Here is a 14,090-nt window from a genome sequence, read left to right on the forward strand (position 1 = left end):
TAAAACTTAGCTCCAAAATTTCCTGTTTATGTAGAGCCGCACACTTTCACTTCCTCAGCTGAAGGTGTTGCTGACGGTTCTGGGAAGTCATTCTCCCTAGTCCTTGCTGGTGAGGAGAGTGGACAAGTGATAAGATGAAACCAAAAGTGGACACTCCCATCATCAAATGCACCTTTAGCCACAAGTGCAGTGATTGCTATGAGCTACAGTTTAAGGAGCTTCTTTTATTGAAAGGAATTAATTCCTCTGAGAAGAGTAACTAGTCAGTAGATTTATTATTCACATTCATGGGATGATGGAGACTCAGTGTAACTTCCCCCTCTTTTGCCCTCAGTTTTCTTCTAGTTGCTCTCGACAGGGCCTGAACCTGCCCCTGCAGTAAGCTGTCATCCCTTCTTCCTCTTTCATCACCCCGTGTGACATGTGTCTGGTTTTATTTTGACAATCTGGTCACGTTGCACTCCTGTTTCTCTCTTTGAAAGTCCAAAATGCATGTGTATGTCTTCCAGTAGGCAAAAGGATATTGTAATATGGATATCTTCCTTAAGGTCAGACTCAGTGTTCTGGTAGTACCTTCTGACCTTAAGATCTATTCATCTAAAAAATCTATTAATAAATAATTTATATTTAAGAGAGTATTTCTCTCGATATTCTTTTCCCCTATGAAGAGTTCCTAAGCTTGGGAAATGTGTCTTGTAGCTCTTGAGTATCACCGTGAAAAAAGAATCACCTGAAATTCTGCCTTTAATCTTGTCAGGAATCCGGTAATAATAATAATTATTATTATTTTATGTATGTATTTATTTAAGGCCCAGGCATGTATGATGGGTCAGAATTCTAAAATATATTCATTTAAGATTATAGCTTGGAATATATTCCAAGCCTTTTTATTACAGATAATATTTAAATCTTACTCCCAAATTCTTTTAAAATCATGATGAATTTGACCTCAGGGTCTAATACCCAGGTTTTATACAAGATGCTTGATATGAATTCTAAAGGAATTTTATAAAAACATTCCTATTAGATCCTTGTGAATATTTGAGGGACATACACAATGAACCATGTATGCCAGTTATTAGATTGCTATTCAGCATCCAGGTTGATTCATTTTTTTAAATAGTTCCTAAAAGTATATTCATTTCTTGTGGAGTAAAATGAAACGATAACCTTTTGATTATACAAGAAATGCACAATATTTTTCTATTGTTTTGTAAGTGATAGACTACATAATTGTATGCAAAACTTTTGCTTGGATGAAGCCTGAATGGAAATCTTGTTCCAAGATTTGAAGGTGGTGTGTACAAGTAAGGGTACATCTATACAGCAACTCCTGTAATCTTCATTTCATAAGAAGTAAGGGAAGTCGAAGGAAATAGTGTTCGTCCTTCAATTTCCTGCTGTGTAAACAGTGCAAAAAGCAGAATTAAGCTATTTTGACTTCAGCTACGCAATTGACGTAGCTGAAGTTGTGTATAATAATTTGACTTTTGCCCTACAGTATTAGATGTACCCTAAGTCCTTCAAAAGAGGGATGTAGTTTAGACGTAACCTAAGTGTTTAATTTTTAAGTCTCTGAGTGTCATAGATGATAGGTCTCTGCTGTATGTGGTGATTTTTTAATTCACCATTTTCTAAGCTTGGCCTAAAACTTAGAGACTTTAATCATAGAACTTGTTATTCAAAGGCAGTTTTAGATGCGTTTTACCTGTTCTGTGAAGTATTGCATTGAATACTTTCCTAGAAAATTACTGCAACCTAATACTTTAGTAATTCTTCTATTTATGCATGTATGAAGTGCAGGCAAAGTGGGGCTATCTTCCAGAGAGACTGTATATACTGGTTGTCCTGGTGGATCTCCCAGTCAACTAGGGGTTTATTTCCCTGACAAATTGCTGCTTTGTGCAAAGTCTGTTTCCTGTTTAAATCTCTCTCCTAGTTGGTTGATATGTCTGTACCATATCTGATGTCTGGGTTAGCTTTTCCCAAGCTTTTAAGCTACCTAGAGAAGCCCTGTTAAGCATAGTGGAAATCTTCCAAATATTCCCAATAGACATACTCAGAACCAGTTTTCGTAGGCACCTCTTGAATAGCGATAAGATCCCACATGTCAGAATGCTTCTTTATTTTTGTATCAAAGCAGTTCAATATAAACATACTTCTGGTAGGGCTTCTGGCAGAGCTACAGACGTACAAAATATGTACCCTGAAAGCCAGGTTTAGTGACAAGGAGGCATAGGTTCCCGCTTGTCATAAAAAGCTTTAGAATCGAACTGCATAAGTTAATGCTTTTTATGGAACTCAACCCATAAAACAATAGAAGGTCGGAATAGGTGCAGTGAATACAACTAAAAATACCCATTGGAGAAATTAAGAATTGTTGTTTAGTCGGCATCTCCAATGTCCTGTATACTAAACTGACAAATAATAGCTATGCAACCTACCACAGAGCACTTATTGGCTAACTGAAGATAAGATCACATCAGCAGCCTCCTTCTCTCCCCCAAAGGAAGTTGTGTAGCAAGAGGCCACCATAGATGCAGGTAATGCAGATGCACACCATTGCAGATGGATCTGTTATGCTTTAGAAATCCACTGCGATCTTTGGATGTTGCTGCAAAGATATCTGGGTTTTCGTGGGTATTTATCAAGTAATCATTGCTCAGAAGGACATTAGTCACTTAGAACAAGTTTTCTTCAGTAACTGCCTTTGGTTTTTTGATATAGATGGAGAGCCCTGCACAAATATAAAATGTGTATCTACATCTGCAAAAATGAGCCATAGATACCCGCACTGACACCTGTGGATGCATATACCCGCGGATATCTGCAGAGTTGCAGGGCTCTACATATATGGCTTTGCTTTCGTTACTTCTATATGGCTGTGTCTACACTGGCATCCCTTCCGGAAAAGGGATGCTAATGTAGCACTTTGGAATAGGCAAATCCGCGGGGGATTTAAATATCCCCCGCGGTATTTGCATTAACATGGCTGCCGCTTTTTTCCGGCTTGGAGATAAGCCGGAGAAAACCGCCAGTCTAGACGTGATTCTCTGGAAAATAAAGCCTTTTCCGGAGGATCTCTTATTCCTACTTTCAACCGTGTTTTTTGCAGCAATGTTAATGCAAATACTGCGGGGGATATTTAAATCACCCGAGGATTTGCCTATTCCAAAGTGCTACATTAGCATCCCTTTTCTGGAAGGGATGCCAGTGTAGACACAGCCTGTGTGTTCAGGCCACACGTTCCTATTTCTTTCTGTTTTTCTGTATGGAACACACTTTTTTCATATGATGTGTAGTAAACTGGAATGGCAACATAACTAAGTTGTAGGTTTTAGCATGTGTGTAGTGTCTGGAGGTAGGATTTTTTTAAGTGAGTTCCAATAGTCAGTGCACAAGCCATGGAAATATGTGAGCCAGTGTTTTCATTAAATTTATATCCCAATTTCAGGAAGGTTGACTTGCAAATATCCATAAGCTTTTGGTTTTTGCTTTTAAAGTGACCAGAATCTAGAGTTACATAGGGCTTCAAGGGCTTTAGTGTTCAGCTAATCTTAGCATTTGTTTTGTTGTAATACTCCATCTTGGTATTCGGGATTTCTTTGGAGAGTTTTGTTGAAGTTCCTAAGCATTCATGCTTTTGGGTTGGAAATTGGTAAAAGCACATGGCACAGCTCCAAGTGCTGAGTGCTTTCAGATGCTGTTCTTATTCCTTTGACTATTGAAAATGATTCCTGTGCAATCCTGCTAATTTTCTCTTTATACTTATCTAATTTAGAGAGAGGCTGCTATAAAGCCTATCTATGCTGTGTGCCTGTTGCCACTGTGTGAGAGCTTTTTGCAAACCAAATTTCAGCAAATACAATGACTTCCTAGGGTTTATCGCGCACATATCCCACCCCCTAGATTTTTCATTTACACTAATTTCTTTATGCAGCTTTTACAGTGCATGACATTCCTTTTTCTCCTTTTGTATCCACTGTACACTAGCAAATGTTTAACTCCACCTCAGCAATGCCTCTTGAGGAGGTGCATGCCAAAAAGAGGAAGAATAGAAGTCATAAAGAGCTACCTAAGCTTCAACAGTAATTATGCACACAATGATGCATTTTCAGTAAAAGGGAAGATTTAGAGTCTATATTTTTCTTAGTAGGAATGTCTGTGGTTAACCGGTTACCTGGCAGGGGCTGCAGCAGCCCCCTGCCAAGCCTTGTTTAATTGGTTAAACAGTTAAACATACCGTTTAACTGGTTAACTAATTAAGTGGGATTTTACATCCATAATTCTTGCATCAGAAAGTTGCAGAGTATTTTATCCAGGGAATTTAAAACATGTTACAAACACTGATGAATTAATATTTTCACGACATCAGAGAAGAAGTAGGTATGTATTACGATACCCATTTTATAAATGGGTAGTCTGAGATCAGATAAGTTAAGTAAGGTTACCAAGATCACACAGTGAATCAGTGGCAGAGGAAGGAATAGCACCTAGGAGTCCTACTATATCATCCCTGCCCTAATAAGTAATCAGATTTCCTGTCAAGGGGCTTTCCACATACACTGCCAGGAATTCTACTAGGGATTTTAAAGGGCTAACCAGTAACAGTAAGCATTAGGCTTACCAGAGTGCTCAGTGCATAACCAGTTAACTGGACCGCCAGACACATTGGGGCAGCCAATGGCAACCTGGTTAGGTCAGGGCAGATAGGACCCTGGTCCTGGCCATGCTGCAGAGGCCCTTGCCTCTGGTCCTAGCCATGCTGCAGAGGCCCCAGGTGGGGACAGGTAGAACCCTCCCCCCAGCTGTGTCACATTGGCCCTGACAGAGACAAGCAGGATAGCAGAATGTTGCAGCTGCTCTGGTGTGGGCGGATGGGACCCCAGATCTGGCCATGCTGCAGCAGCCCAACCATGCATGCCAACAGCCCCAGTGAGACCCCTGCCTTGCAGGGCCGGCTCGAGCCATTCCTGCGCCCTGGGCAGCGGGCACGTGACGCGTGTGCAGCTCTGCCCCCGGGCGCACAGCACATGTGCGGCCCCACCCCTTGGCGCGCTGCGCTTGCGCGGCCCCGCCCCCTGCCATGCTGCGCACCTTACAGCTGCAATCGGGCACACGGCGCCTGATTGCAGCTCTAAGGGGCGCTGTGCGGCCCCCGGGCATGTGGTGCCCCTTACAGCTGCCATCGGGCACCCCCCATAGGTTGGCGCCCCGGGCAGCTGCCCAGCTAGCCCCTCTCCCCCTTAATCCGGCCCTGTGCCTTGTGCCGGCCCACCAATGGTTATCCAGTTAAGTTAAGGGTGGAAATATTTTTTAAAAGGAGACCACTTCATTAATTTCTGAAGTGCCCCATGGCCACTCCAGAAGGGGCAGGGCCTTGGACAGAGGTGCGGGGTCAGGAGACTTCTTGTTCTCCCCCTCTCCCCCACTCCGATTGGCCTGGTGGTGGGGAGAGCATGTGAAGTCCCCTCCTCCCCCTGCCATGAGAGAATCACTAGCAGTTTTAAAACATCTGGCGGTTCCCTCTAGGTGCCACAATGGGAGGGAGACTTCACGTGCTCCCCCCACCCCCAAGCCAGTCAGGGTCTCGGGGCGGGGTTAGCAACGGTTCCCTCTGATGTGAAGTCTCTCGCCTCCTGCCCCCACCCTGCCAGGGGCGTGCAGCAGCTAATGAGAGCTGCCGGCTATTTTAAAACAGGCAACGGTTCCCTCTGATGCCACGCGCCCCTGGCAGGTGGAGGAGACTTTGTGTGCTCCCCCCAACCCCAGACCAATCAGAGCCTGGGGGTGGAGGGGTACGTGAAATCTCTTGCTCCCTACCCCCACCCTGCCAGGCCGGGGTACGGGACTTTGCACACTCTCCCGTCCCCAGGTCTCAATTGGCCTGGGGGTGGGAGAGAGGCAGGGCAGCCATGGGCCAGATCCCCTGCTTCGTGGGCCAGATCCAACCCGCGGCGTCCCCTTTGCCCACCGCTGGGTTAAGTGGTATAATTTTAATAGTTTAATCGGTTAACTATTTTGATTGATTTTTACATTCCCAAATTCCATATAAACATTGAGGCAAGAGTAGGCTCTCTAGCATTTGCAGATTTATAGTTTATCTAAAGTAAGAGTATATAATCCATGCTTTCTTCTCTCTCAGATACAGAACTAAATTTTCTAGCACTGTGTAAGGCAAGACATTTGCCATTATCAGACCCCACTGACTTATAAAAATTTGATCTTTACCCCTTCCATTTTAGATGATGGGATTTTAGATGACAGAGTCACCCATTATATTTTTTAAAATACAAGCCTATTTTGGCAGATGCGATATCATAGCAAAACATACAGTGATTATGTCACTGTTGAATTGAAATCCATTGTATTAAACTTGCATTGTGCATTTCTTCATAGGTTCAAAAGACAAAAGCATTTCATATTATAGTAACTATTCTGGTTTTGTTCCATGTTGCAATATTCTCACTATATCTGAAAAATTCACAGATAAGGTACAATAAAATGGGCTGCATGTAAAGTATGTTCCTCAGTCTCACCCTTGTATTAGGAATGTCAATATTTGTGAATTGCTCTTTTTCCCAGATATCCAGTTAGATTAGTTATGTTGCATCAATGGATTGCTCCATAAAATCTTCTGTTCATGACTGTTGCAGGGATCTTGTTTCATAAAAAGCTATAGAAATACTGATAGTTACATAGAAACTCTTTTTTTTTCTACGCCTCTCTTTCATTTAAATGTATTTCTTACTCATTGCCCAGTGTGGTGGGAGTTTAACTTTTTTTTTGTCTCCCTCCCTCATCGTATTTCATGCTGGCTGTAATGGTCATGTCCATGCTCCCATTTGTGTTCATTGAGCAAACAGACTGTGTCCACCTTAACAGAGAGGTTAGAGGGAGGACAGCGCAGACATGGCTAGGGTAAGCAGTGGGTTTTCAGGGAGATGATAGTTTAGACCAAAAGGCTGCCTAGCAGCTGTTAAATTAAGTCAATGTAATAGAAATATATTTTCCAATCAGGACACAAGAATTTGTTTAACTTTGTGTTGTGGCAAATTGTCGGACTTCTCACTAAAACCCTGATCCTGCAAACACACACATGCTTAACTTTTAAAACTTGTGCAGATACATTGAAGTCAATTAGTCTACTCATGTGTTTAAATTCAACTATACGCACAAGTATTACCAGGCTCAGGGCCTAAAATGTTAGTTTGCTGGCTCTGATAAAGCAAGAACACAGACATTGTTCCTGAGCACTCCCCCTCATTTTTGGTTTTCACAGCATTTCTTTATCTAAAGATACTAGATGCAATTGCTGGATGATTATTTTTAGAGCCAAGTTTGAAGCTGTTAGTAAGCAGTGGTCTTTCAGGAATGGGGAAAGATAATCTTCTAGCTAGGACACGCAAGATGGGGAGTTGTGAGACCTAGGTTTCCTTCTGGTTCTGCTTCAGTTTGTGAGTGAACTTGGGCAAGTTGCTACATATTTTCAAGTGGATTTTGGTATCTTATATTTTGGATGCCCAACTTGAGACCCTAAGGCTTGGGATGAGGGGAAGATGCAGTTAAGAGGTGCTGAACAGCCTCATTTAGGAATGTAGGCAACTAATCAACTGGTCGACTATCCAATAAGTAAAAGCTTATCGGATAGTCGACACACTATTCGACTAGTTGCTCCCCACTCCCTTGCTGCCTCTATCAGGGAAGGAGGATGAGGGGTTGCTGAAGGGAGCTTAAAACCCAGTTCCCTCCAGCCCCGCTGGGGCTCTTGCACATTTCAAAGCAGAAGCGCCACATGGAGTCTGGGGCCAGCTGGAGCTCTTGTACGTTTCAAAGGCAGAAAGCTGCTTGGCACTTCCTCCTTTGAAATGTAGCAACATTAATCTAATTTTAACATCCCTAGCCGCCTTCCTCACTGACTTCAAGTTCCATTGACTTGCTCAGCACTTCTGAAATGAGACATCTAGAATTAATGAAAACTAGAAAATAGGGGCCTTACCAGCCCTGTAATCTAGTTTTTTCAGCTATGTGTTGAGGATACCACCACCAATTTTGGTGGTGTGGCTAAAATCATCAGTAATTTCCTTTGAAATCACTGACTGAAAGATACTCTTGAACTAGAGACAATAAATAGTGTTTTCCTGTGTAAAATTACACAATGTTCATTAGGGATGTAAAATCTCAGTTAATCACTTAACGAACCGATTAAACGTTTTAACTGATTAACCGATTAAGCTGGATCTCACTTCTCCAGCCTCTCAGCCTGTGGAGGTTCCCATCCCCAATCACTGCACTGAGGCTGGCTCTGCTGGATCCCAGTCCCAGTTATGTAGAGCTGGCTGCTAGGGCTGCTCCCCAGGGAACTGGTTAACTGTTACCCAGTTAGCATCCCCCAGTCAGAATGATGCCTACCCCGTTCATAACCCTAATTTTCACTAGCTGTCTTCGGCTACATCTACACTTCAGGCTTCTTGCACAAGAGCGTGTCCACACTGCCATGTGCTTTTGCGCAAGAGATGTGCTTTTGCGCAAGAGTGTCCATGGCAGTGTGGACGCTCTCTTGCACAAGAAAGTGCTGATGGCCATTTTAGACATAGGGGTTTCTTGTGCAAGAAACCCCTGTTGCCTGTCCACACATGCCATTTTGCGCAAGAACTCTTGAGCAAAAAGGCTTATCCCTCATAGAAAGAGGAATAACTCTTGCACAAAAAGCCGTGTGTTCTTACAATTTACTGTACTTTTTCTTGCACAAGAATGTGCTTGTAGTGTGGACGCTCCACAAGTTTTTGTGCAAAAATGGCTGTTTTTGCGTGAAAACTCTGCAGTATAGACGTAGCCTTCTTCTGCTTCAGAACTTTGGTAACAGGGAAAACAACAGTATTTAAAACAACCAAACTGTGGATTTTAACATATCTAGTTTGGAATATATTTTACCCTTTTAAAAAAATGTAATCAAATATTTTTATATGACCAAGATGTTCTCCAGTAATTCATCAGTTACAAACTTGTCTTTCCATTCTGTCTCTCACAGGAAGAAATTTTCCAGTCTGCCTTAATTCTGTTAGTTAATTCAATATGATGCTAATCAGATATTGTCCAAAAATGCATAAATAAACTTGTGGGGGGCAATTTTTTTTGTACATCTATAGTATGTTCAGCATATTTTAAAAGACTTGAATTCTTTGTGAGGAGGAGGTTTGAAGAGGATTTTGTACTGTTTACTGCAATGAAGAAATTTAGGGATTACTAAGATATCCTGTCAGTTATTTGGGTCAGAAATATAGCCTAGAGGCATTAGTATGATAGACGGGTATAAGCATTAGACTGTATTAGTGACTTAGCAATCATAATAGCACAATACTTCACGTGATGGCTAGTGTACCAATACCCATCATGTGATGGCTAGTGTACCAATCCTTTATTGTGTATTAGCCATGGAAGTACACAAGCTGTTACCTTCCTCCCCTCCCAAAAGGTGACTCTTACTCCTTTTTAGTAATTTACCCCTGAAGTATGAATATCAGTGGTGTAGAAATTTGTACTACAGCCGAGAGAGAAACATTTATTTCCATTTAATGTTTTAAAAATAAAAGTATTACAGTGTACATTATGGTTGGTATATGGAATATTTGCTCTACTCTTGCAAAAACAATGATTGAGCACTTGTAGCATGTGACAATCTGTGTTTTAGAGAATTACTTTAATATCTCTCCCAATATAGTAACCTTTTATGGAAAAATTTAGTATGTTTCTAAATAATAATTTTCTTTGGTGTGATTCTATCTAAATCCCTTTGCCTACTTTCGGCTTTAAAAGCCTAAGCCATATGACTATTGAAATGCTGCAAGACACAAAAATTGAGTTTTGTCTGATGTCTGAGTGTTTTTCCATCTCATAAGCATATATTTGAAGGAAACCGGGAGATAATAGGCAAAAGTCTACTACTCCCTTTTTTGCTTTGTAATACCAGGTTTAAGATCTTTTGATCCTCCCTTCCTTTACTGTGACCTCTTCTAGGGGTCTTAAAATTATAAATTCCAGATTACACCTCCGCAATTTTCTTTCCTGGGATGATGAAAGGATTTGAGTATTATGATAATAATGTAAAAAATCCTTTTGGAGTTAATTTGAAACTGCAAAAAAATGTAATTTCCAAAGCAAATTACAATATTCGTAAAGTGTTCTGATACAGTACCTAACAAATTTCTAGCCAGTGTCTTATATTCTTGAGTATCTTGCATCAGCCTTTTTTAAGGCCTGTCTGCCTTCTTCCATTTAATTTGTCCTTAGCTGTGTGCAGTGGATTAGCATTTCATCAGGATGGATTACGATTGAGCTGACATCGAAGCTTTCTTTGTTTTTTTTACTTTATATATAATATATATATTTTAATTTTTTCCCCTGTATCAGTTTCTAGGGGTGTCTGGAACTGGCATGGATTAGAGGAATTGACTTGGAAAAGGGAATATAATGTGGATGGAAAGTATAGACAAATAAAATGTAAAAATAATTTTCAGCAGAGAAATTATAGTGAGATTGCTGGATCGGGTGGCTCAGTAGGTTTCATCGGGCTAAAGTGATGTCACATGGAACAAAGGCTTTAGGGGTTTTATTTAGCTCATAATCCTCACACACTGCTAGACCAGTTGTCCATGTGAGCAAACTGTCCCAAGCAGGAAGGGATAAACCATCTGGATTAAATGCAGAAACCCTTGTCTGTGACTGAACTGAACAGAAAAGACCTTTCATTCTACGGTTTTGGAGTGAGACTGAGTTACAGTGGGTGTTGTGTGTTTTTGTCTACTAAAGTTTCGAAGAATTAATAATTCAGGCAATACTTTGAAATATAAAACCACCACTTGGTTGTTTCTGAAGTCCCAGAAGAGCTCAGATACAGCTCGATCTGTTTTTGATGTGTGTAATAGAAGATTTAAAAAGAGAGGTTCCTTCTCTTCTTTATCTCAACAGAAGTCAATTGTTTCTTTCCAATGCCGATTCCAAGTAAGCATACCAATATCGGTCGTTCTCAGAGCTGGGATGCTGCAGGATGGTATGAAGGCAACTGGGAGAATGAAAGTGCATTTGAATATCAGAGACCAACAGGGAGGAGAAATTCACTCTCTTACAGTGGAGAAGGAGGTTGGTATGAGCAGCCAAACCATAGACCGCATGATATCATCTTGCAAGGAGGTGCTGAATTGAAGCAAGAGCCGTACCCATATCAGGATCCAGTTTTTAACCAGGGTCCCTTACGGAAGGGTTCTGTTCCTGACTTTACTTACTACGACAGACAGTCTACAATGTCTGGACGAAGCTCCTTGCCAGCTCAGGATTATTACAGTGACCCATCTTTAGCTGCTAGATCACCTAAAGATCCACGCTACTATAGAGACCACATGATGAATAGATCATTACCGAATTATGGGATTCCCAGTAGCAGATTGGCTTGGGATCAGGTACAAGGACGATCACCTGCCCCGCACGAAGCCAGCCGTGTGTATAGGGATCCCATGAGTAAAATGATCCAAGAGGGGCAGAGAATGCGAAACAGAGATCCTTCTCCTGCAAGGTATGGTGTTGAACCACTCACCCCTAAATATGGAACAGAACCACCATCCTTTCCCAACAGGCAGATCTATGGTGATACAGCAGAGAGACCGATAGAGTCCGCAGCTGCTAGGCAAACTACTCCAACGTGCTTGGTAGTTGATCCAAATTCTGCTTCTGTTCCTGATGGGAGCATAGGTCCATCTGCCGTTGCTATAAATCGTGGTTATGGCCCCATCAGGGAAAATGTCAATGCAAAGGTTCCTTATGATAGTTATGACACTGCCATGACTCCTTCCCAAGCTCAGATGCCTGCGGCTTTCCCAGGACAAGACATGAAAAGAAACTTTGATCCAGAGTTCCTCGGACTTCTGCGTTCAGAAGGTGTATCCGAAAGCACATTCAATGCTTTGGTGCAGCAAGGGTTTGATTCTCCCAGCCTGCTAGCGATGATGGAAGAGAACGATATAAAATCTGTGGCTCCAAATCTTGGACAGGCAAGAGTGCTTTCCCGCCTTGCCCATAACTACAAAACAGAAATGCACCTGCAAAGGCATGAGAGAAAGAACAGCGTACTCCGTCCCAGGACCCGATCCAACAGCTTTAGCCATCGAAGTGAACTGCTACAGAATGAATATGGCATGCACCCTACCACTGGTCCTGTTGTGGATGGCATAACTATGCAGCAGCCACTTCCTCCTTCTTTACAGCCAGTATCACCAAGAGTAGGGGAGCTAAACCGTCGCCCATCCAGTGCTCCAACACAGCACCTTCTGGAAACTGCAACTTATTCTGCATCTGGAGCAGCACATCAGGGGGCTCATTTTCTACCTAATTCTGGATACAGCACTCCTTTACCGTGCAACATGCACACTCGTCCAGTGTCTGCCTATTCGGCTCCAACTGGATTACCAGTGACTACCGTGCAGAATAACCCACATGCAAGTTCCAAAACGGCATATCCAACCTCTTACACAGTGCCCATGGAGCTGATGAAGAGGGACCGAAATACATCCATGTCCCCAATGCATAGCCCACACAGCAGCCCCCAGCTTCTCCGAAAGCAAGGAGCCCAAATGGATTCCACCCTGACACTTGCTGGCCCGAGTTTTCATATGCAGCATTCTCCTTATCAGAAACTCACCAGACGCACTGGACCACCAGTTATTGTCTCGACTATGGCGTCGCCTGAACCAAGTAATTTTCTAAAAGTGTATTTATTTGCAGTGTGCTCTAGGAATGTTATGTCTGTGTTTTTGTTTATCATAAGATAAAATTGGGTCTAATAAATCCAGTTAGACTTAGGGGCTAAAATATTAGATACAACCCAGTGCACAAAAAATGTGGGACAAAGAAGTTTACTGAGGGGCCACACGTTACTCAGTTTCAGTCCTGCCTTTCACTGTGCGATTAAATTCAGAGTATTATTTGATTAGCTAACTTCAGTTAAAGTGACTGATATATCAGATAATGGTTCTTCTATGAATCTTGCTGTTCCTGTTGTTTGTATGGAATAGAAGATTAGATACAGCACTTTCTGAGCAATTAAGCCACAGGGTTAGTTGTAGATTTACTTCGGCAGTTGTTATCGGGCACAAATATGTTTCTCAGAGGAAATGGCTAGCATTGTTTTGACTAAATTTATCATATAGCTAATGGTGTTCATTCTAGAATTGACTTGCTGTTGGCAGTAACCAGAGTTTTTTTTAATTAATTTACTTTTTTATCAGGTACCTAAAATAAAACTCTTAATTTCCTATTAGGAGTACTTATAAAGGTGACAATGTAACTATTAAGGAACTAGGTCTACACTTAAAGTCAATGATTAACACTAGAATGATAAGTGGTTGCCCCTTTTTCCTCCTGTTTTTGTCTTCAGAAATGTTCAGATCCCTTTCTTGTTGCAGGCTAAATGGTTCAAACAGACTTAGCATTTCAGTTTGGAAAATATAAATTGATATTTACTAGTCAAAGATTACCATAGGAAAAGCTTTTTGCTGTAAGAGGAAATTTAGACAATCCCATTCATTTGTTACTTTGACTTTTCTGAGAGATGTTTAAAACCCTTTAGAATGCTTTTTGTGCATATTGATAGTGACTGTATAGGAGGGAATCTTTTCTCTGCACAGCACGACTGAGCCACCATACAAACAAATCGTGAACAAGCGCACACACAAAAAGCCTTAATAAAAGTATACCATTTATAGGCATAGAAACTGTGCCAAACCAGTGATGACATTCCACGGGAATCTAAATAAAGAGCTAGTTTGCAAGTAAAAATGATAAAGTTGTCAAAATTCAGACCCTTCCGCCCACTCTGCTGCAATCCTAGATTTAGAAAATAGATTACTCCTGTTTTGAACTATTTTATTTAATTTGTGTAATTTATAAATATATATCCTTTAAATATTCAACAAAACTGTGTGTCTTGATATGATTCAGACATAAAGAAAGGGCATCCAGGCAGAGTTTCTGAATAAATAATTTCCAAAAGTCTGAAAAATGAAAGTGACATAAAACTGAGAACACAAATGATAATTTAA

General features: G+C 41.4%; 1 protein-coding gene across 5 annotated transcripts in view; it reads left to right on the forward strand.

Annotated features, from left to right (window-relative positions):
* CTBP2 (C-terminal binding protein 2) overlaps window positions 1–14,090 on the forward strand; it is a 267,057-nt gene that overhangs the window by 153,015 nt on the left and 99,952 nt on the right. For 4 of the 5 annotated variants that reach the window (XR_012905668.1, XM_006136115.4, XM_014580066.3 and 1 more), the window contains one exon: window positions 10,969–12,744. The exons of the other annotated variant lie outside the window; for it this stretch is intronic. Coding sequence is in view for 3 of the 4 variants with exons in the window: in XM_006136115.4 (XP_006136177.2) it covers window positions 10,969–12,744 (1,776 nt within the window). In the remaining variant the exon portion in view is untranslated. The remainder of the gene's footprint in view (window positions 1–10,968; window positions 12,745–14,090) is intronic. 5 annotated transcript variants of the gene reach the window in all.

The sequence above is a fragment of the Pelodiscus sinensis genome, chromosome 8, assembly GCF_049634645.1.
Source record: "Pelodiscus sinensis isolate JC-2024 chromosome 8, ASM4963464v1, whole genome shotgun sequence".
NCBI classification, from domain to species: domain Eukaryota; kingdom Metazoa; phylum Chordata; order Testudines; family Trionychidae; genus Pelodiscus; species Pelodiscus sinensis.